The 24,653-nt window shown below is 40.8% G+C and overlaps 1 protein-coding gene across 4 annotated transcripts in view; it reads left to right on the forward strand.

Moving 5' to 3' along the window:
• LOC130428323 (tyrosine-protein kinase receptor UFO) overlaps positions 1-24,653 on the forward strand; it is a 114,960-nt gene that overhangs the window by 78,542 nt on the left and 11,765 nt on the right. For 3 of the 4 annotated variants that reach the window (XM_056756243.1, XM_056756245.1, XM_056756246.1), the window contains 2 exons: positions 2,712-2,821; positions 17,322-17,481. In XM_056756243.1, the coding sequence (XP_056612221.1) occupies positions 2,712-2,821; positions 17,322-17,481 (270 nt within the window). The remainder of the gene's footprint in view (positions 1-2,711; positions 2,822-17,321; positions 17,482-24,653) is intronic. The other variant, XM_056756244.1, reaches the window with a different exon arrangement.

Consider the following 24,653-nt stretch of genomic DNA (forward strand, 5'->3'; position numbering starts at 1 on the left):
CCAATAAATATTTAAGTAAAAGGTTACACATTATGCGTTCATTTTCCGAGATTTCTGTATGAAATGGCTATTAAAAAAGTAGCGGCGTACTCTTTTTGGTCAGAACGTCTACCTCAAGTTGTTTCGCCATGTGCAGTGTACATGCAGATATGGGATATGTTCAATTAAATTCAATTCAAGTTTATTTATATAGCGCTTTTCACAATGTGTATTGTTTCAAAGCAGCTTTACAGGAGCAAACAGGAAAAACAGATAAGTTAGAACACAGCACAGTGCATGGTGTTTATACAACGAGTAAGATCATTCTAATAAATAATATCTAATGTATAAATAAATAAATGAATGAATGCAGTCTCCCGGTGAGCAGGCCAACACTGCCCTGCTGTGGCAAGGAACCCAAACTCCAATGATTGATTAATGGAGAAAAAAACCTCGGGAGAAACCAGGCTCAACCGGGAGGGCCAGATCCCCTCTGACGTGTCATAGCTGCACTCAAACTGGTGACATGTGATTTTAGTTTAGCATTTAATAACAAATATTGTAACTTCAGCATTAATAAGACAAATAGTCCGTCTTTGCTCTTGGTTGGGGATGTAGTGGTCTGAGCTGGGATGGTCTGATGGTCATATTTCTCTTGGCTGGTGGTGGAATTGCCTTAGATGGAGCTGGGATGGTCAGTCAGTCTGCAGCTGTAGCTGGCGTAATCTCAAATTGGGGATGGGCATCTCTCAGTCGTCTGGACACGGTGGAACTTCTTCTTACCTCGGGATGGGCATCCCGAGGCAGAGGCGGAAAGAGAATAAAGAGAATAATTAGCGTAGCTGCTGTTCATTAACTATGCATTAAGTGAAAGCTTGGCTGAAAAGATGTGTCTTTAATCTAGATTTAAATTGGGAGAGTGTGTCTGACCCTCGAATAGTATCAGGAAGGCTATTCCAGAGTTTAGGTGCTACGTATGAGAAAGCTCGTCCCCCTTTGGTGGATTTTGTTATTCTAGGTGTTATCAAAAGTCCTAAGTTTTGAGATTTTAGAGAGCGTGATGGGTTGTAACGTGATAAAAGCTCGGTTAAGTAAGTAGTTGTTCCACCGTTCAAAATCAATACGATACTTAATGGGTAGCCAGTGAAGCGATGATAAAACTGGGGTTATGTGATCGTATTTTCTTGACCTAGTAAGAACTCTGGCAGCTGCATTCTGAACTAACTGTAGTTTGTTTATCGATGATACAGGACAACCACTAAGTAGAGCATTACAATAGTCAAGCCGTGAGGTCACAAATGCATGAATAAGCTTTTCTGCGTCTGCAACACATAAACTATTTCGTAATTTGGCAACATTTCTAAGGTGGAAGAAGGCTGTTTTTGTGATATTTGAGATGTGATTTTTAAATGACAGGTTGCCGTCTAATATAACGCCTAGGTCTTTAACTGTATTTGTTGGAGAAACAGTGCAGCTTTCAATTTGCAGGCTGTAGTCGGAGATATTCTGTTTACTTGATTTTGGTGCTATAAGTAATATTTCTGTTTTGCTAGAGTTTAAAAGGAGGAAATTACTAGTCATCCAATGTTTTATGTCCTCGATGCACTGCCAGTTTGGATAGCTTAAAGGAATCATCTGGTCTTGATGAGATATATAGCCGAGTATCATCTGCATAACAGTGGAAGCTAATTCCATGTTTTCTAATAATGTTGCCGAGGGGCAGCATGTATATGGAGAAAAGCAAGGGTCCTAAAACCGATCCCTGAGGTAATCCATAATTTACTTGCGTAAGATTTGATGATTTCCCATTTAAATGGACGTATTGATATCGGTCTGTTAAGTAAGAACTGAACCAGTGCAGTGCCTGTCCCTGAATACCGATATAACTATGTAAGCGATCTAGTAGTATTTTATGGTCTACCGTATCGAAACTTTTAAATGTCACTTTTAAAAGAAGATGTAAGCAGGTCATCAAAAATCGGATATAGTCACAAAAACATAAGTGAGCACCCGAATACACCCGAAGGCGCCCCCTGCTGGCCGGGGTGAAAAATAGCATTCGGCAGAAACAGAATTGTTAAACTAAGCAGCTGCAAGACGCTTCTTTCACTGTTATAGTGTATTTATAATTTTGTTTATCCTATTTGGTGCTTGAAAGCCACAGTCACAGTTTCATTTTTAAAATGAACAAACTTTTCCTTTTGTGTTCCAGTGACCACCCTAAAAAGGGAACAAGACATTGGGTTTCCTTAGTGGCGCTTTGGGAAACGCCTTTGCGTGACTGCATCTGAAGCACGTGTATCAAACAGTCCAATGATGTGATAATACGTGATGGGCAGGATGACGTTATAGACCTGAAAGCATAAAAGCACACCCGGAATAAGTGCAGGGCTATATGCTCTGTCAAGATCTTACTGACGAGCAGTTTTTAGATCCTCATAGTCACAGTGAAACTCCACTGTAATCATAAATTAGTTCCTCCAAAAAGCACCTTGCCACGAGAACATGATGTATTGCAAAAATATTGAGCCTGCTGCTCTACAATGTTTGTTAGTGTCATTGTACATGTACTTTTGTGTCAATGGAAAGAGGAAACTGTGGGCAAAGTCTTTCTCAGCACCGTCACAAGAGGAAAGACAAAAACATTCATTGACAAATGTCACATTAGATTGCTTGGTATAATATTATTTGCTACAGGTGCTAAATTTTTCATGTATTTTGTTTTTATGTAGTTTCTGCCTTCTCAGATGCTGGTGAAGTTTATGACAGATATCGCCAGAGGTATGGAGTACCTAAGTGCCAAAAAGTTCATTCACAGAGACCTGGCAGCTCGAAACTGCATGTGAGTTCACCATTTTTAAATATACTTCCTATCAAACACACTTGGTGAATAAACACAGTTATCTTAACCATACTGTACAACCCCTAATGGGGGTTAAATCAGGACCTTTCAACTAGAGGCATTTGTTTCAAATGATAACAAAATGATACACTGATTTTTCTATGGAGCTGTTTATATAAGACAACGTTTTCAACTTAAAACAGATTTTTTATGCTTTAGGGTGTTCGTCAACGTGTGACAGTGTTTTTGGGAACTAAATGGATAATAGATTCAATTCACAACTCAATTCAATAACTTTTAAAGGACTTTACTTGCCTTAATGAACTGTATAGCTGTATTGTGACAAATTACAAATAAAGTTACTGATGAAATGCAGAGACAATGCAGAGCACAGGAAAAAAGACATGAGGATCATATATAAGGAAGACAGACAAAGAATAATTAACAGGGACAGTTGTGGGGAATCAAAAACTCAAGGAAAGCTAACGAGCAAACGGGAGAGAGTATACCAAGCCGGTAGGATCACTATCTCTCCCTCCACGCACAACCTGAGGCTATGCCATGACTCCGCACCAAGACCAAGAATAGACATGACATGATGGTGGACTCATGACACTTTATTATCCAACACATGTTGGCGCAGACATTTTCACATATGATATTAACTTATTATTATACAAGGTTAAAAAAACACTTGGTAGAGAGACTCTTTATTTGCATATGACCATAGGACCATAGGAACTGAATGACAGACGGAAGGACCTTCACCAGAGTTTTAAGTGCACTTTCTCTACAGGCCCAACGAGTATCTGACAGTTTCTGCAGCTCCAGTGGACGTTGATCAGGGTGCTTCCTTTTCTGCATTTCAATAAATGCAGAGTGCCGTTTTGATGAATTGGGCATAAAAAAATGTTTTGCAACTAAATTGAAAAAAATGTACAAAACAGATGATTGACTTTGCCCTTTCTACCAATACCAGATTTAGGCAATGTGCCTGACAGTGCACATAAAACGCTTTCGGATTTTGCCTTTGGATTCTGGACTGCAGTCTCTTATAGCATCCACTCATGTTTGCAGCCCCATCATAACCTTGACCCCGGATGTTTTCAATTTTTAGGTCATTTTCTTCCAGTAGAGCCATCACAAGGTTTTCAAGAGCATCTCCGCTTGTTGAACACACATCGCACAGCTGAATAAATCTTTCCTTTATTTTCATATTGTGTACATATCTCACAACAAAGGAAACCTGTTCAGTGTGGGACACATCTGTTGTTTCATCCAGAAGTATAGAAAAGATTTTGCTTTCTTCGATTTATTTTTTGATGACATGTTTTACATAAATGGCCAATGCTTTGATTGAGTCATTTTGGGTTCTGTTCGAGAGGAGTGAGACAAGAGGTCTTTTTTGTGTTTCCTGCTTCTCTCTTACGACATCAATATGTAATTTAACACATTCAACTGCCTCCAAATTTTTTTTCTTGAATGAGTTCCACCTCACCATACCACACATGAGAGGCTCTGAGGCACTGTGCTCTTTATTTTTTTCTTAAGCCTTCCTCCAGCGATTTAACCCTACAGTTTTCCAGTTTGTATGACTCTTGTATTGTCCATAATTCATAAAAACACGGCAACTGAAACAAAACATGGCATCAGTGCTAGGAGAATATTCTAGCCATTGGTTATTTTCATACCACTTCTTCTGAAATGAACGTGCCTCTACATTCTTGGTAAAAGATAGGACTATCACACATTTGAATGAAGGCCTCATCGTACTTAATATTGAATTGTAGGACGTGGTCAGGGTCAGGTGGGACTTTAAGTCCAAGTAGATTTGAGAATAGTCCCTCTCTGGCTTCTGTCTCCTTCTCCTGGCTTGCTTCATCCTGCACTGTTTCTGTTGCTTGTGCCTCAACACTTCCTTCTTTCTCTACAGCCTCTGCCTCATGGCTTACTGTTCCTTGTAGAGTTTTTTTCTGTCGCTTGAGTCTCAACACTTAGCTGAGATATCAGCATGGTCTCACCGATAGGGAAGAACTCATGGGACAATGTGCGGACTGAAGTAGTTAACCACGAGGTGGAGGTCCACCTAGGGAAGGTCATGGGTTACCAGGGTGGGAACCAATTATGAGGATACATCAGACAACCGCCCGATTGGGGTGGTTAGAACGTCCGTTAAAACTAGTTCCGGTTAGAGCTATGTGTGGATAACTCAGATGGTACCCGGCCTAAGGGGCAGGGCTGCTCTGCCTAGCCGGTGTCAGGAGCTGTCTAGAGCGGGAATCGAACTCAGGTCTCTGGTTTCACGAATTCCCGACTCTACCACTGGGCCACAGTTGTGACACGAATACAGTGCGGGAGAACCCAATTGGAGGCAGAGACAATAGGCGATAGTACCGGGTAAACAAAGTGTATTTATTACATATAACAAAAAACAGGAAAAAAACAAAAACCCGCGATGGGGGAAAACAAGATAGAGTAATATATATAAACAATACAAAAACAAGGACTAACTAAACTACAAAAACAAACACTTGGAACAAACACTAAACTAAAACTTACTAGAAACTTGAGGACGCCAGGAACAAGGACCGAGGAACAAGCATAAAGCTGATGGCACAGGAAACAACAAAGACCAGGTAACACGTACAGCAAACAACAAACAATGAACCAGCACAAGACAATGAACACGAGGATGTTTTAAAGGGAGCAAATCAAGAGGGAACAGGTGCAATGGATAAACTAATTAACACAAACTAGGAAACAGGAGGGTAGAAACGATGACGCAGACTAGAGAAACAAAGCATCCTGTATGACTCCACCTCAAGACCAAGAATTACCCAACCAGAAGAGGTGGAATCATGACAGCCTGCCTGCATGAGATGCTTTCTTAGTGATGGGTGGAATTCCTGTTGTTCACCCAGTGAGGGAAGAAGGAAGACTAAGTAGATTTCGAGCTTTCACAGTACAGAGACTGCTTTGATCAGAGTTACAAATGATCTGCTTTTAGCGTCTGACCGTGGCTGTATTTCGTTATTGGTGCTGCTAGACCTCAGTGCTGCATTTGACACCATTGACCACAGCATACTTCTACATAGACTCGAAAATTACGTTGGCATTAACGGAATAGCATTGAAATGGTTTAAGTCTTATTTATCCGACCGTTTTCAATTTGTAGCAATAAACAATGAGGTGTCCCGCAAATCACAAGTCCAGTACGGTGTACCACAGGGCTCAGTCTTGGGACCCCTGCTCTTCGCATTATACATGCTACCTCTAGGAGATATAATAAAGCGACACGGAATTAGCTTTCACTGTTATGCTGATGATACTCAACTTTATATTTCCTCGATGCCTCATGAAACCCAGCAGTTTCATCGAATAAAGGATTGCATAGTTGACTTAAAAATGTGGATGAGTAACAATTTTTTACTACTAAACTCGGACAAAACAGAAGTGTTACTTACTGGACCGAAAACTGCTATGCGTAACAACCAAGAATACTGCTTAACGATTGACGGATGCTCCATAAAATCCTCGTCATCAGCTAAGAATCTTGGCGTTGTATTCGACAGTACTCTCTCATTTGAAAGCCATGTCGCAAACACCTGTAAAATTGCATTTTTCCATCTTAAGAATATATCTAAATTACGTCATATACTGTCACTTTCAGATGCAGAGAAATTAATTCATGCATTCATGACATCAAGACTAGATTACTGTAATGCACTTCTAGGTGGTTGCCCTGCGGGCCTATTACAAAAACTGCAACTGGTTCAAAACGTGGCAGCTCGAGTTCTTACACGTACAAAAAAGTATGAGCATATAACCCCGGTTCTGTCAACATTGCACTGGTTACCTATAAAGCATCGCATTAACTTTAAGATCTTGCTTATTACCTATAAAGCCCTACATGGTCTAGCGCCGCAGTATTTGAATGAACTTCTATTGTATTACAGACCTCCACGTACATTACGCTCTAAGGGGTCCTGTCAGTTGGTAATACCTAGAATTTCAAAATCAAGTGCAGGTGGTAGATCGTTTTCTTATCTAGCGCCTAAACTTTGGAATATTCTTCCCTGCACGGTCCGGGAGGCAGACACACTCTGTCAGTTTAAATCTAGACTAAAGACTCATCTTTTTAATCTTGCATACACTACACCTCCATAATATTAATCCTCAGAGGATTTAGGCTGCATTATCTAGATCAACCGGAACCAGGAACACATCCAACAACAAATGATGCACTTGTTGCATCAAAGAGTGCAGAACAGTACTCTACTCTCAGCCAGTCTTGTCTCTTTGTTCCAAGGTTACCGCAGGATGCAGTTCATGCCCAGACCTGATGGCAGAGCTGAGAATGGAAAGCGGTGACCTGACAAGTGCTAAGAGGATAGAGCTGGATAAAGGACGCGACAACTTTGTTTTTCCTACAACATTTCAAATGCTATTAGATTGTTAATGATAATCTTTAATCCTTAATTTTTATATTTTTACTAAGCCTTGTTGTGCAAGCACTGTTGAGCTTGTGCAGAGGCAGCAGCTTTTGCCAGAGGGGAACTGGAATCCCCTGGTTGGGCCTGGGTTCCCCTGAGGTTTTTTTTCTCGATGGGAGTTTTGGGTTCCTCACCACCGTTTGCATATTGTTTTGCACTATCTGCCTGGCCGGGGGGGCTGCTTTAGAATTCATACTTGTATTAAATGTGTCTCATGTACAGCTGCTTTGTAACAATGAAAATTGTAAAAAGCGCTATATAAATAAAGTTGAGTTGAGTTGAGTTGAGTAGCATGCTGACCCATCTGAGAAGGGGGGATGGTGCTTTTGCAGGCGTACGCCCTACCATCTGCTGGCCCTACATGTTGCCATGCAGGACACAGGCTTATACCGGTTCTACGCGGAGGTTGAAGAACCTCGCGAAGGGGTTGAGTGAGCTCTGCAGCCAGTGTAGGAGCTGTGCCATGGCCATGCCCAGGAGCCTCTGAAATTGTTTCAGGGGTCACCGCTGACTGCTTGAATTGTTTCAGGTAGGTCCACACTGACTGAGTGCATTCTGTGGTCAGACGCGCTGACATGGAGGCAGAGTTGAGTTCCATACCAAGATAGAGGATGCTTTGCACCGGGGAAAGCTTGCTCTTTTCTCGTTTGACCTGTAGTCCCAATCAATCTAAGTGCCGGAGCACAAGGTTCCTGTGTGACCATAACATATCTCGACAGTGTGCCAAGATAACCTAGTCGTGGAGATAGTTTAGTACCCGCACACCTCTCTCCCTAAGGGGAGTTAGGACCGTCTCCACAATCTTCGTAAAGACTCGTGGGGAAAGGGACAGACCGAAAGGGAAGACTCTGTACTGATGTGCCTGACCCTCGAAAGCGAACCGTAGGAGCGGGCGATGACAAGGTAGAATCGAGACATGAAAGTAAGCGTCCTTCAAGTCGATTGCCATGAACCATTCCTGACATCTGATAGACGCCAGGATGCGCTTTTGCATGAGGATCCTGAAAGGCAGGTTTTGCAGGTGCCTGTTCAGGGTACGCAGATCTAGGATGGGGTGCAACCAATGTTGGTCCTGGAGGGCCACAGTCCTGCAGAGTTTAGCTCCAACTTGGGTCAACACAAGTGTTTGGAAGTTTGTAGTCTGCTTCGTGAAACCTTGATTAAGTGTTCAGGTGTTTTTGATTAGGGTTGAAGCTAAACTTTGCAGGGCACAGACCATCCAGGACTGAGATAGGACAGCCCTGATCTAATGCATTTTATGGTCTCATATGGTATTCAATTCAATTTAAGTTTATTTATATAGTGCTTTTCACAATGTGCATTGTTCCAAAGCAGCTTTACAGGAGCAAACAAGAAAAACAGAAAAACACAAAGGTAAAATACAGCACAGTGCATGGTGTTTATAGAACAAGCAAGATCATTCTAATAAATAATATCTAATAAATAACTAAATGTAGTCTCCCGGTGAGCAAGGCAACACTGCGCTGCTGTGGCGAGGAACCCAAACTCAAGTGATTGATTAATGGAGAAAAAACAGGCTCAGCCGGGAGAGCCAGATCCTCTCTGACGTGTCATAGCTGCACTCAGTGACCCCAACCAAAAGCCACTGAGCAAACATCCACGAGGAAGAGGGAGAGCCCACCATCCGCGACCCAGAAAGTCCCACTCGCGAAAACCCTCAAAAATGTTTAACTCAGTATTGAACTCTGAGAAAGTTATGTCTGCATCACCTTATGTAATGTGAACAGCACATGGTTTAAATTAATTGGGTAAGTCATTGCAATTAAGAGACAATCACTAAGCATTTTTCCAGCATTTTTCAGTGGTGTATTGCTTTTTCTGCTCTAAGAAAGTAGCCTTTGACTGCCTCGTTTGCAGCTTGGAAGATGAATAGAATGTAATGGAAGAGGAGGGTGTAAAGATTATTTTATAAAACTCCCTGCTGGTTAACTGGTGATGTCATATGTGGGTGTAGTTAGAAAACGTACGAACAGGTCCGGTATAGTTCTCCAATGCGGTGTTGCAGCAGATGAGGCAGCTCCTAGTGTTTCTTCTATGTGTGCGTCCTTGAGACTGTAAGTTTGCCTTTAATATTCTAAAATCGTAACGTAAGGGTTGTATCACCGTTTAAGTGCTTTGATAATAGCTTGAATTGTGCTAGTTCGCTTGGGTGCGCGCGCCAAATATGACGTCATCGCGGTGTTCGTTAAGTTTGCTTTGGGTGAGCCCGAGCTCATTTCGTGCGGCGCCGCAGTCAGCATTGTAGTTTATTTCGGGGAACTATGAGTTTGATCACAGTAAAAGACGTATAATTAATGATGATTAACTATACCTATTTTATACAATTTATCGGATTCGGCAGACCTGATAATAGCGACAAACTAAATTCACTCGTCCAGCGAGTGATCCGCAGATCGTAAATGAAATCTAAGAAATATTACTTTCCTGGCCCTGGAAACATAACACTCTTAGTGTATGTAGTACAGTACCGCTCCAGAAATTATAACGAAATCAAGCAGTTTAAGTGACGTTAATATGTGATAAAGAAACACAGCAACAGTTCAATTGTAGATAACAAATGCGGGTTTATTGACTACACTAAAGGGAAAACAAACCGACTGACTAACAGAATAACAAATGTTAACAAACAAAACATGAAACATAAATGCAATAAAGGAAGGTAAGAAATAGACAAAGTAAAGAGTGGCAGTTTTACAAACAGCTATTCACATCTGCATGAACCATCGTGGACAATCTCCTTGTAAAAAGGGGTTTCAGCTTAAACTCAGCTATTTAGGATATAGTTGGATACTTGCATTGGTTCCCTGAGTGTGCTGGGACAAGTTCTGTGCGCGTTGAAAAGGTTCTCAGAGTCCTGTTGGATTCAAAGCAAGTTGGTGAGTCCGTCTACTTCTTTCTTGGCGCCGGATTGGCTGAAGAAGGTAGGATGAAGTTAGCCGAAGTTAGCCAATGCAAACTGCCGGATGAAGCTGTCTGCATTTAGGATCACTTAGGGGTTTGGTGCTGTAAAAGTTTTATAATCACATAGAAGGAGTATTGTATACAACACATTACTGTGCTATACATAATCTTTCAAGTAATGAAGAGAGAAACATTTATATATAAACATGCCAGGGTTATAAGAACATTGACCTGAAGTTTGTACAAGAATGAAAATATAAACAAAATACAACTAAACACACATGCTTTTGAGGTTATAGGCGAGGCCGAATAACATGGGGACAAACATACAATGTGGAGATATAGAGGTATATCCATTTAGAACATTCTTTTGTGGATAAGGAGAAAAGACAGACAATTTCCAGAGGAGATGAAAACCTAGGCCACATTCCTTTTAGGGCAAATGGTCCATCGTTGGAGAAGCACCCCATCCTCCCCGTTGGGACTTCTTTGAAGTCCAAGGGAGGTGTTAGAAACTATCCTGACCAAATGATGGATGCTTAAGAGAGGGCAGTTGGATCAGACTTGCTGGAACCAGTTAGACCCCTACTGAGAGGTCATAGTTTAACAATCCCAAATGGTCCTCTTTGTTCTAGCCACTCAGATCCCACATATTCCCCCCTACGGCCGACGGGGTTCGCATAGAAGCTTAGTCGGACGATGATTGTTTGGATCGTAATAGTCAAAGTGACAGGTGGGTCTTATTCTTCCTCAGTGTGGTGGTGCACTGGCAGTGGGTCGCTCTGTAGAGCCTGCTGCAGTTGCTTGTAATCCCCTTTGACAGTGTCTGACTGCCGGTCCAGGAAGCTGCGCACCTCGCGGCTGGAGGTAATCCTGAGCAAGTACAGAGTGTCTCTGGTGGAAACATTTGCCATGTTTTGAAGATGAAAATTAATATCCTGCAGGTAGGCATGTACGTTGTGTCCCCTTTGGTGTAAACGTGGGGATATTTCTGGCTAGCTTTTCCTTGGGAGCCATGCTGTGGGTTGTCGTAGGGATTCGCTGAAGACGCTCCCATCCCTCAGTGGCGGTTAAGGGCTCTTGGATGCTGGCAGGTGATGTCTTAAACCGCAGGCTATCAGCTTCCTCTTTCTCGGATGATGCTTGGCTGGGAAGTCTGGTCCTGCTTTTCGGGGGAAGTTCAGCGGTGGCTCTTCCCCCCCTTGGTTCAGCTTGAAATCGATAGGCGTACTTTAGTTCTCTTTGCACAGTATCAAATTCTGACTGGACTTGGTCGTGTTGCTGAGCCAAGGCTTGGGCTTCTGCTTCTGCTTGGGCTGCTTGAAAGTGTTTCTCAGAGGCTTTGGCTTTTGCCTTCCTCTCTTTCAGTTCGGTTTCAGCCCATCGTAATAGGGTCTCTGCTTTCTGGAGCTTGCATTCTAGGTCCTCGCGGGCCTGCTTTTCCAAACTTTCTCTGTGCTCGATATCTGTACGGAGGTCGGTTACGGTATCCTGGAGCCTTTGCACCTCCTCCTTTAGCTCTGGGTGCCCCTCATCCGTTGCCAGCTCCTGGGCCTCCAGGGTCAGTTGATCTAGGCGGTTCTGGGCGTCTGCCTGGTTCCTGCGAGCCTCTTCAGCATGCAACTTTAGTGCTGCTGTCTCTTGCTCCAGGATGGTGATGTTTCCGTCGCTCAGCTTCAACTGGACGATGAGGTTGTGGGCGAGGGCACCGCTGATCCTAGCCAGCTCCTTGTGGGTGTAGCTCTGTGTTGGATCGGGGGCCATCAGCCGGTTCAAGTCGTCATCCAGCTGCTCACGGCTCAGGTCCTGTAGGTCCCTGGTCGCCTCAGGCAGGACAGCCTCCGTCATTGCGGTCAGCCAGACCTCTAGCTGGTCCCATTGGGTGGCAGGGCTGGATACTCTGGACATGCTGGCACACTGAGTCGAGAAAGAAGAGCACAAAAGGCCAATGCAAGTCCCTAGAAGTTCAGTGAGAACTATAATGCTTCTATGCTATGTGTTGTGCAGCTAACTGGGTGAACAGTCAGTGGCGTAACTCAAACACCTATTTAACCTAGCGGTGAATTGGCAGGGTGGATAGAAGGTGTGAGTGGGTGTGTGTGGGCCCAGGGAAATTGTTGGAGTAAATGTTTCAATGGGTCTAAACTTAGGGGGTCATTCTAATGACCGGGGAGTTTACTTCATCAACATATTACTGAGAATTCCCTGATGGCTCATGTAGATTCAGTCTTCCAGAAAACAAAAAGTAAAACAAAATTAAATCAATAACAAAACAAAAATAAAATAAAAAGATAGAAAAGGGGCAAGAGAGGGTTGCTTAACTTGGCTCCGCTGGCTGGGAACCCTAGGGTTATGACGGGGCCTGCAGGTAGGGAGTGCTATGGTTTCATACAGCCTAGGGAGGCAGCTAAGCTCAAAACAACAGGGAAAAACTAAACAGTTTAAACGCGGGGGAAGGGAGTGTTCCTGCTTCCCTTTCTGCCTATAGAAAATCTATAGGGGCTGTACCTTATTTGCATAGACCTGGCGTGAAGTGAGGGCTTCCAGATGGGTCCCAGGTAAACAAATCAAACTCTCCAGCCTTTCTGGACACACAGCGGCAAACAACCCAGACCCCTCGCCCTATGCGCCACTTGGGTGCGACCACTCAAACAGTTACAACTCTCAGCACAACATGGCCGTACCGAGTGGGTGACCGGTTGGTGGGCACAGAGAAAAATTGGGGTTTAACCCGGGGGTGCCACTCGCAACAGACATAGCCCGTAGGCTTTTCTTCCCGCTAAATGGCACTTCCCGGCGTTATATACCCCAAAATTTGCTGCAGTGCCCCCGCCAGCACTATTGTTTTCCACTAAACATAGGAGTGCCAGTGGCTGAAAGTCTCCCTGCGTGCCGTCACCTTGAGTCGGGGACAGAGGTATCCGAGCAATCCACCACCAGTGCCAGGCACGCCAAGAGAGCCGGATCCACTCATAAGGTACCACTGAGGAGAGCCGTCACTTCGCTACCCAGGTGTGCTAGGGGAAGTGCTACCTATAAGGGAATACAAAGGCTGAACAGGGGTAGAATTACTGACATTTAATCCTTTAATCAAATCAAATTAATGATGTTCCTAGGTAGGGGGCTGTATAGGGAGTAATGAGGAATGAAAAACAAATAAACCTACAATGTTGAAAACTGAAAACAAAAATAAAAACAAGTAACCAGAAAAACTAATTATTATTATTATTATTATAATTAAATAAACTGAAAATCATAATCAAATAAGTAAATAAATAAAAATGAACTGAGAAGTCAAAACAACAAAAATGGAAATGAGAGAAGGTAAAGAAGGAATAGACTGAGAAGACCCACAAGGTGGGCGTGGTCGAACCACGCCAAAAGGAAGTCAGGGAGGAAGGGATGGAGTTAGGAAAGTGTTAGTCACCTAAAACACGCTACACTGCCCTCTGGTGTTAGTGCATCGTAACACCATATCCTCCGACTTCAACGTGATTAACGTCTCGTGTTTACACAAAGACAACAATCACTTTAAATTAAACATTCAAGCGGCGATTGCTGTAGAAAATTATTTACATCTAAAATAAACGTCAAAACACAAGTCAACCAATAACTTCCCAAACTGGGTCTACAAGACAATTATGCTACAGAATTTGACGTCAGATTGATATAAATTAAAATCAAATTGCCCGCTTTGGGTCCGTCACGGATGGTGACGTTCGATCTCGGCGGATCTAAGCTACGCGTCACTTCACTACCTGCACGCGTGCGGCAGGATCTCTTCGCTGCCAAAACACTGAGTTTAAAACACAAGTAACGTACAAAAACAACACACAATGGGATTTCTTTGCCGTCGTACAAGTAACTTGATCAAGATTTTAAAACACTTCCCTTTTAACGGTCGTCCTCTATTGTTTAACTACACAACATCCAGTAAAGTACAATACAAAAACAATATCCTTCCGCCTTGTCTATGAGGAAACAAAAAGCACATTTAGTATATTTACAAGTATATTTAGTTGAACACTCATTGGAACATGCATCAATGGCTTTACATCAGTCTAAAATACATAAATTCGGCCGTATACATGAAACAGGGAGGAAGTCCGCTCCACTATTTCCTTCGCGCTAACAGAGGATTTCTTCGCTCAAATTTAGGGCGGTAAACAATATCTCGTGACTCACAATAAAAGGTTTCTTCGATTTATAGGGTCAAATTTGAACTTGCAGTTAGATCGACCATCATTAACAGTGACTGGAGTTTCCTGAATTGAAATTCAGAGTGTGTTTCGGCGCAGTAACTTCACTATCCAATCATTCATACAAAGAGCAAGTTTTAAGTTTCGCTCAGCGCGCATTACAGTTAAACACAAATGCCAACACAAATGAAACTGAAACTGGGCTTTTGCTCACAAACAACGTTTAAAACTGCGCCCGCATTATCCACCAATTATGTAGTGTATTTCGGGGAACTATGAGTTTGATCACAGTAAAAGACGTATAATTAATGATGATTAACTATACCTATTTTATACACTTTATCAATTTCGGCAGACCTGATAATAGCAACAAACTAAATTCACTCGTCCAGCGAGTGATCCGCAGATCGTATATCAAATCTAAGAAATATTACTTTCCTGGCCCTGGAAACATAACACTCTTACTGTATGTAGTACAGTACCGCTCCAGAAATTATAACGAAATCAAGCAGTTTAAGTGACGTTAATTTGTGATAAAGAAACACAGCAACAGTTCAGTTGTAGATAACAAATGCGGGTTTATTGACTACACTAAAGGGAAAACAAACCGACTGACTAACAGAATAACAAATGCTAACAAACAAAACATGAAACATAAATGCAGTAAAGGAAGGTAAGAAATAGACAAAGTAAAGAGTGGCAGTTTTACAAACAGCTATTCACATCTGCATGAACAATTGAGGACAATCTCCTCGTAAAAAGGGGTTTCAGCTTAAACGCAGCTATTTAGGATATAGTTAGATACTTGCATTGGTTCCCTGAGTGTGCTGGGACAAGTTCTGTCAAAGCAAGCGGGTGAGTCCGTCTACTTCTTTCTTGGAGGCGGATTGGCTGACGAAGGTATGACGAAGTTAGCCGAAGTTAGCCGATGCAAACTGCCGGATGAAGCTGTCTCCAGAAGGAGAGACAGGTCTCGATGACGTGCCGGGCAGGAGCGCGAGGACACGAGATGAGCGTCGATTGCTCAGTTTACGGATGGTTTAAGCCTCGGGCTTCACGCCCTCTCCAAAGTCAGAGATCCAATGTAATGAGGTGATTTTTGGGGCGAGATCAAGTTTCTTTGTTCCGCTTATTAGCTCATTTGCATTTAGGATCACTCAGGAGTTTGGTGCTGTAAAAGTTTTAGAATCACATAGAAGGAGTATTGTATACAACACATTACTGTGCTATACATAATCTTTCAAGTAATGAAGAGAGAAACATTTAGATATAAAACACGCCAGGGTTATAAGTACATTGACCTGAAGTTTGTACAAGAATGAAAATATAAACAGAATACAACTAAACACACATGCTTTTGAGGTTATAGGCGAGGCCGAATAACATGGGGACAAACATACAATGTGGAGATATAGAGGTATATCCATTTAGAAAATTATTTTGTGGATAAGGAGAAAAGACAGACAATTTCCAGAGGAGATGAAAACCTAGGCCACATTCCTTTTAGGGCAAATGGTCCATCGTTGGAGAAGGACCCCATCCTCCCCGTTGGGACTTCTTTGAAGTCCAAGGGAAGTGTTAGAAACTATCCTGACCAAATGATGGATGCTTAAGAGAGGGCAGTTGGATCAGACTTGCTGGCACCGGTTAGACCCCTACTGAAAGGTCATAGTTTAACAATCCCAAATGTTCCTCTTTGTTCTAGCCACTCAGATCCTACAGCATGAACAGCTATAAAGAGATTTTGGCTGAACAGGTACGCCTGTACAGACATTGTTTATGATCAATGTGTCTGTTTTATATTGTATTCAGAATAAAACAATATTTATCAACATTTCTCTTTTGAACAGTTCTTATATCTTCTCATTTTATACAACATAAAGACATCCAATGGGTTAATCTATGGCAAAGTACATTAGCAGTCCCTAACCAAAAATATGTAGAAATGCATTATGCACAGAAATGAAAGAGTACACAAAAAGTTTGATGTAAAAATTTATTAAATCAACAAACAATAGTTTGAAATGCATTTCCTCGTCCATCACACGCATCTGTTTCACAAGAGCGATGTATTCTCCATCTCCGCGTTTTGTGGCATGAAGTGGGCATACATTCCATCTCCTTTTTCGCCCTTTTTTTTATAGTAGCAACAAAACAAAATCACCTACGTTTCCTTGTCGAGCAGCTGCTGGCGAGATGCCATCTTGAATGATTTCCCGTAATTCTGGTAAAATTCCTACTTCATTTCTTCTTCCGGTGGATTTAAAGGGCGATTTCGCTTGTGCGCCCCCTGTCGCTTCAAAGTATATCTCAATGGCGAACGGTTCAAGTATAAATTTTGGTTTGGGGAGTTGCGCTCACAGTCAGCTGAGGCTCGTGAAGCAGAGCCAGGCGCGTGTATAAACTTTAGTTTGTTCATTAGCAGTTGCATTATATGCCTGTATATTTCAGTGTATTGGTAGTAATTTAATACGTTAAGCCAAATTATTATTTATTGTTATTATTTGCTGTATCACAGAAACCACACACATGCTCTCTGAACCATTCATAATAATATACATTTACTGTCATGGTTTAATGACTGAAACCAATATGCAAGTTTTATTTTTTGGAATAAATCAAAGACCTTGAGCTAAAGCTGTTGCGGAACTCCCATCTTGCATTATACTATAACCTTCTGATCAAGGTTTAGGGACAGGTGTTGACACACCAGTATTCTGTGCGCACATACTTGGAACAATTATGGATACATGGATAGATGGTTTAACACAAGCCATCCTATATCTGTATCGTTTTTTTTCAGATGTCATGATCAGCTGAGATTTTCTAATGTTACCTTCCTGAACTGACACATTGCTTGACTTCTGATATTTCATCCCCAATTAGGTTAAATGAGAACATGAACGTCTGTGTAGCTGACTTTGGCCTGTCTAAGAAGATCTACAATGGAGATTACTACAGGCAGGGAAGAATCTCTAAAATGCCTGTCAAGTGGATTGCCATTGAGAGCCTGGCAGATAGAGTGTACACCACCAAGAGTGACGTGGTAAGCCATATTTCTATATATGCTTCTTTGACCAACTAGTTTAGATTGACAATACAGTATGTGCTTCAATTTTCAGCAAGTAAAAATCATGAATACATGTTTCCAGTACATTTCCCAATTCCTGAATTAGTACAGTATACTTAGTACAATGACCAATAATGTAATTATTTCTGAGGGAGGATCTGAACTTAAGTATGAAAATAACATTTAATGCCTGCACAAGGATGCAACAGCTTGAATTTCTAAACATCTAAATGCATGATCAAATGACAACTACATGGCTTGACAGTAAGCAGTGCCCCAAAAAAATGTTGAATACTACTTTTCCTTTCAGTGCCATAATTATTCATAATTTTCCGCCAAGCACGTTGTTGAGAATGTGCAGTTTGACTGATTAGTTTGAAACTTTTGTATAGGTCATCTGTGTTAAAGCGGACATAACATATTAAGCTTCTGCCAATCTTGAGTCTTCATATCTCTATAGAGTCTTTAGTTCTATCACATTTATAAAAGACAGATACAGATACTATGATTTTTACCAAAAACAGTCGAGCTCCTGGAGGCAAACAGTGGATGGAACTCAACCACCAGCTTGACATTATTGCATTATCCTGTTGATTATAGCAGGGGCGTAGCAGGCATTTTAAAAGTGGGGGGACAGCTGTCAGGTGATGTGACCCGTAAAAGGCCAAACAAATACACATAATGTACAAAGGACATGTTAATATAATAAATTATGGAATACAAAACGGCATTTCAGAACACATAGAATATTTGCTATCGTGGCAAAATTGCTACCATAATAAACACAATTGTCTACCATAGTACCATTCTGTGCTGTGAGACCAGTATTGAGAAGTAGCACGTTCAGCACGCACCCGCAGATGACTCGCAAATGAATGTGTGCACCGTTTTTCAAACATGGGGTCCCAAGGCCGCGAGGGCTGGGTCGCAAGATGATTTCTAGAAATCATTTTTTTTTAATAGCATATGTAATCAATAAGTGTAACAAAATATAAAAATATTAGTTAAGTTAAAATTAAATCAGTCATATAAAATGCAGTCAGCCTTAGGAGTTTCCTCCCCCTCGATCATGACGCCTAAGGTGATTACGTCACATTAACAACGTTATAAACTGCATTAGGTTAGCCGCAGCGAGTCCTAAAGTGCCACGTTAAACAGTCTCATGTGCACGCAGATCATTTTTCTGTCTTAAATTAAGGATATTCTTATTTGTCGAAATTAAACGTTGATTAATATTGACCAAAGACAACGCAGGGAGGCCAGCAGAGGAGGGCGGAGAACGTACACAGTCAGAGGAGCCATCGTCATCAGGTAGCACATCCATCTGCACTCGAATCAGTTTTATTAAAATTCAACCATCTGTAGTAATAGTTCATATTTATGTGTAATAAAAATAATTAATGAGTAATTAACTATCACAGATTATTAACTGAGTGGCCTTGAAACTGTGTTTAGCCTATAGATTGTGGTTAGCTTATTAAATTAAATTATATATCTTTTTGAAAATCATTAAATGCATTATTTAATTAATCATACATATTACAAGAGAAACTCTTATTCATTATTTGTTTGTTCTTTATTCCTTGAGTTTTCTCTTTTTGAGAAGATTTCCAAAGTTTACAAAATGATAACTTCACTTCACTTCTGTGCTCAAAATTTAAAGAGACAGTACACCTTAAATTGAAATCACCATTATTTTTTTAATGTTGTATAACATTTTATCTAAGCATTAATTATGTTGTAGTTTGAATGGACTAAATAAAAAAATATTTTTATAAGGTAAAAATTATAAAAAAAATTCCTTTATTTTATCAAAGTTATGCGCTACCTTTCAATTGTGTCCCACATTGTCCCACATGTCGCACAAACCTTTGGTTTGTTGGGTGGTGTCAGTCACCCTAGTAAGACTGTGCTCTTTTGTGTTTTCATTTTGCGTGTTTGGGTTGAATAGGTGCATGTGGCCATTTGCACACAGCATTTGTATAATTAACCACTTCTGAGGATAGGGAAGGTCTCGACTAACTGGAACTGTTATTTTGAGTGTCGCAGGCTGAAAAGTTTGGGAACCCTTGACAAGACTGAACTTTGCGCCGCATGATAAAAAAATTAAGTAAAATTAAAGCAGCGAGCAACATTAACGGGTTTGAGCAGTTTAAGGCCTCTTAGGCACCTTTGCTGATGCCGACTAGGCTCAGGACTCACACTCTAACACATCCACAATGTATGATAGTCCTCCACATGCAAAATAAGGCCAGGGTTTGTCACTATCACTTAATAGACACAGCGTATGCTTAGATACATATGCACATATAAGATTAATTGCAGTGCAACACCGTACAGTAAACAGTCACCACAAACGAGAAGATCATCCGTGTCCCTCCCCACTTTATTCAAGATATATTTTCCTATGTTGCTATGGGTGTGACTTGGCACCTGTCAATTGATTATTTACTAAGCCAAGAGGAAAACGAACCGGCTCTACAATGTTCTAGTGTAGAGATATAGGTCTGACTATCCGGTTTCTAAACGAATCTGTTTGGTTTCTATCGGCATGGCATGGCACCTGACAATTGATAATTCACTAAACCACGAGGAAATCATGCCTCTACGATGTTCTACTGCGCGACATGGGTGTTAGTTAAGCCAACATCATAATGAATACAACAATCCAGGACCATCTTAAACGGACAGGTCACCCAAGAATAAACATTCTATCATCATTTACTCGCCCTCTTTTCATATCAAAACTGCATGGATTTTTGTCTTCTGCAGAACACAAAATAAGTTATTTTGAAGAAGGTTTGTCACCAAAAGCATTCATAGTCATTCACTTAAATTGGTTTTGTGTTCAAGTGATTCACATTCTCCAAAAGAGCCTCTTTTTTGTTCTGCAAAAGCAATATTGAATTAAAGCTGCAAGCAGCCTTTAAGCGGGTTTCGAGTATTTGCGGCATTCAATGCAGCCATGCATCCACAAACAGGCTAAGGGGTCAAACCCCAACTAACCCACGACGGATCAAAGTCCCACACACAGAAAAATTATAGAAATGATCAGTATCAGCTCAAAGTACCGTTGCATGCTTAAACACTCATGACTAGCTGTTTTCTCTCAATAGAACAACAAAATAAACTAATTCAAAGTTGGTTGGTGTCAGGTAATGGTGTCATAAAATTCTGCCTGCAGGCATAGCCTTTGTCCCCTAGCAGGAGTCCATCATAGTCACCTGTATAATAGAAAAATGCAGTTCTGATAGGCCCAAAATTAGTTATCCAGTTAGTTTGTAAAGTCTATTTGACTTGCCACGTTCAAATAATGTGCATAACTCTCTGAAGATACTTAAGTCTTGCACAGAGCCTGGCAATTTCGCCACCACATTCATAATATGCTACATAGTCACACACCATCTAAGAGATTTGTTTTGTAATTGAATACATTCCCTTGAATAATTATCAAACTAAATCTTATGAATCTTACCTGCACATTTATATTGTGAACCCCATTTTGGGCCACAAAATCAACTTCATTGGGGCCTGGGGGTGCCTTGATGGCAATGTGTGTGCAGTCTATGGCACCAATCACATTAGGGATGCCGGGAGACAATCGCGTCATGTTTACTGGCATGGTCATTTCATAATCTTTATGAACAATTATACCTGCAATAGAGAATTTTGATATTGCTTGAAAATCAAAGAACTATTTAGCAGGAGTCAGTTTTTATCATCATCACCGATAACTCGTGAACCGTTCTATTGACATCAATGGATCAAGAGGCAAAGTTGTTCAGAATGAAGAGGAGGACTATCGTATGATATCATCAGTTTGTGTAAATGTCAACTGTCACGTGATACACAATTGTTTTAAGAAATGAAATACGCGTCAATATTGCCATTTTTACTGTTTTAGCGCCACCTAGTGTCCAAACGCCACCTTCTTTTGTAGGTGACCTCGGAGTGATGGTCTACACATATCATCTGAGCCCCATGATGATATGTTAAGCCGTTCTGGATTTATGGTCATTTTAATGTGATAGTGTAGTGTCTGGATCAAGCCATTCAACCTCTCACTCCCTTTTGTCTAGGTATTAAGATAACATCTTCAAAGACCAAAGGAAACCTAGCTCCATGGGGTCTGGTTTTAGGTTGAACTCTCACAGAGAGTGTTATAACCATTTGGTTCCTCTGTTGGATATTTACGACTCCTTCGCTTCAAAGCATTGTTGATAAGTCTCTGTCTCATCTCTTACTTAAGAAATGAGACCAAGCAGAGAAACTTCTCTGACAAATAGGAACTTATTTGATTTAAACTATTCTTCTCTGTAAATGTATCTAAATGTCTAGGTTGTGTGTTGTCGCTCGTGCTATTTTATATACTCTGTATTTGTTAGATATGCAAGTTTTGATTCAGGGTTCATTTGACGTATTCATACGTTCACAGTTCAATGCCTTGCATGTTTCATATGTAACTACACATCTTTGAATTCCCTATATGATGAGCTATGTTATAAAAAACATAGCACACATCATACTATGCCCATAACTAAGTTTAGGTATTAAACGCAAACTGACCAAACTGTCAGAGCTATGCAAATGAGGTGCCATGAGAAACAAAGGATCTTTCTTAGGCCCCCTTTTCACTTTCATGGCATTGGCCCGCAGACCATCTGGGGGCAGGGCAGGTATGCATTTAAAACAGCATCACCGAACCATGTTTTTAGGGGATTTTTGGGAATCACAAAAGGAAAAGAAAGAGGACGAGAAGACACTCCAAGGGACTCCCCTCTGGGGAGTCCGTTTAGGCCATGGAACTTTGGACTCAGAACCCAAACTCAGCGTTTCAACAGGACTGCATTCTGAAACCATTCAAGATTTCCATCAACGCGCATACAGATATTGGTCCAACAACAATATTGCAAGTATCCGTTTCTAAATATAGATTAGCTGCGTTAAGATCGTGCCTCTTTGTTAAAGATGATTTTAATGGTTTTCAGACATGTTTTACCTGCCTCGCGGCCATGCCCTCTCACTTTCTCTCTCTCTCTCTCTGCGCATCCTAGCGCATTTGTGTTTAATGTATTTGTTTGTCTTCATTTTGTTTACCATGTAGAGTAGAGTTTAATAAAAACCCATAAAGGCATTTGTGATGGGTTCTCTTTGTTCACGCTCACAAACTTGGTCACTTAAACTGTGTTTCGATCTATGCTACCTCTGCTCTTAAATTTTGTTTGGTAAAGTCACGTTACTTATGGTCATGAGATAACGTTAGTGTATAAATCATTGATGCATTTGCTGGACGAATACATATAGGATTTGTATCACTATACTGCTAATCAGAATTGTAAAATATGTATGTGTAATGACGATTATTATACATATTTGCCTTTGAGCTAAACTAATTCCTTGACTGAATTTGACGTTTTAACAACTCATTTCATATATGTTTGATCTTGATAGATCTGGTGGAGAATCTTATTTGATGAGTAAACTCATCCGTAATTTAACAAGCAGCTAAAAACGCTACAGATAGGCTCCGCCCATTTTATGTTTTTGCGTCCCTAAGCAACGGTGAAAGGAAATTTCCACTTTTTTTCAATGATTATTTACATTCACACTCCACAGAAGTCATCTGCATTGGTTTGGTTCCGATAGGTTGAAAAACCAGGAACTAGTTCGCGAAAGTAGGTTTTGACATCATCAGCGATAACTCACGAACCGTTTGATCGACAGAAGCGTGTCCAGAGGCAAAGTTGTTCAGAATTAGAAGAGCAATCTTATGATACCAATAGTTTCTGTATATGTCAAATGTCACGTGATACAGAATTGATTATGCACTCCAAAAGCGTTATTTCGCCCCCCGGTGGCCAAATGAGTTCACATTTCTTATAGACCTTAAGGACCATGAGACGAATAAGCCCAGCAAGTGTCGTTTTGATCGGGCTCCGTTAACCCGGTCTAATGAGTGCTCAAACTTCATTGGCCGATGGCAGACATGTTTTTTGAGAAACGCCTAAGTCCTTTTATACAGTCAAGGTTCATGACACAAAGACACACCATATCAAATAATATGTCAATCGGGCAAACGGTTGCGTAGGTATTGCCCTATTCGAGTTCTTTGCCATTATAGCGCCACCTAGTGGCCAAACACCAAGTTTTTTTTATTCTGACCCCGGACTAAGGGTCTACACATATGGTCTAAGCCCCCTGAAGATATCTCAAACCATTCTCTAGGTATAGCCATTTTAATGAAATAGGCTACTTTCGGGTTTGACGTTTTGATGCCCCCTAGCGACCCTGAATCGAAATTTCAACTTTTTTTCAATGAATATTTACATTCACACTCCACAGAATTTATCAGCATTGGTTTGGTTCCGATCGGGCAAAAATCCAGGGACTAGTTCATTTTTTTTTTCATAAAATGCATACCGGAAATGAAATCGGAGATATACGTTTTTTTTCTGATTCGACTATCAGTCAACTATAGGCAAGACGTGACAATTCTATTTCGACTATGTATATTCTTAGTCGGGGACACCCCTATAAAGTAGTTACAATTGAGAAAACACTGTCTTAAAATATTAAATTCTCATTTTCTCAGACAAATTTCACCTTTATACATTCTGGAAAAGTCGAGTTACTGTTACTCTTATCTTTGTGAGTGTCGTACCATATAAGAAAGAAATATATTTAAATTGTGTTTTTTTTTAGCTATTTGCAGTATATCAAAATTGTTTTTAATTGGAAACACTTAAACTACATTCTGCAACTAAAGACTGCTTTTTTACAGGATCTGTGAAAGGGAAGAAGCATTTATTTAATAAGTCATGGTTCATGTTCATATTTGAATATATGTATTGTAACTAAACATATTCATTAGAATTTCTTTGTCTTCTCAGTAACATCTTTGCATTATTGAATTAAATGGAGTTAAATAAGCTATTTTCTCAACAATTAAACAAGTAGAACATAAATGTGGACATACACATTTTTATATAAATAAGATTGTAACAAGGTTCAATTAAAAGGAAGGAAGGAGACGGGAACCGGCAAACATTTACACATATAATTAAATAACAAGAAAATAAAAAGACATATGGCAGCCCCTCACGGACGACTACCGGCGAATAACACAGTACATGAACACAAATTGTAAC

This window comes from Triplophysa dalaica, chromosome 9 (assembly GCF_015846415.1).
Source record: "Triplophysa dalaica isolate WHDGS20190420 chromosome 9, ASM1584641v1, whole genome shotgun sequence".
Taxonomy (NCBI): Eukaryota; Metazoa; Chordata; class Actinopteri; order Cypriniformes; family Nemacheilidae; genus Triplophysa; species Triplophysa dalaica.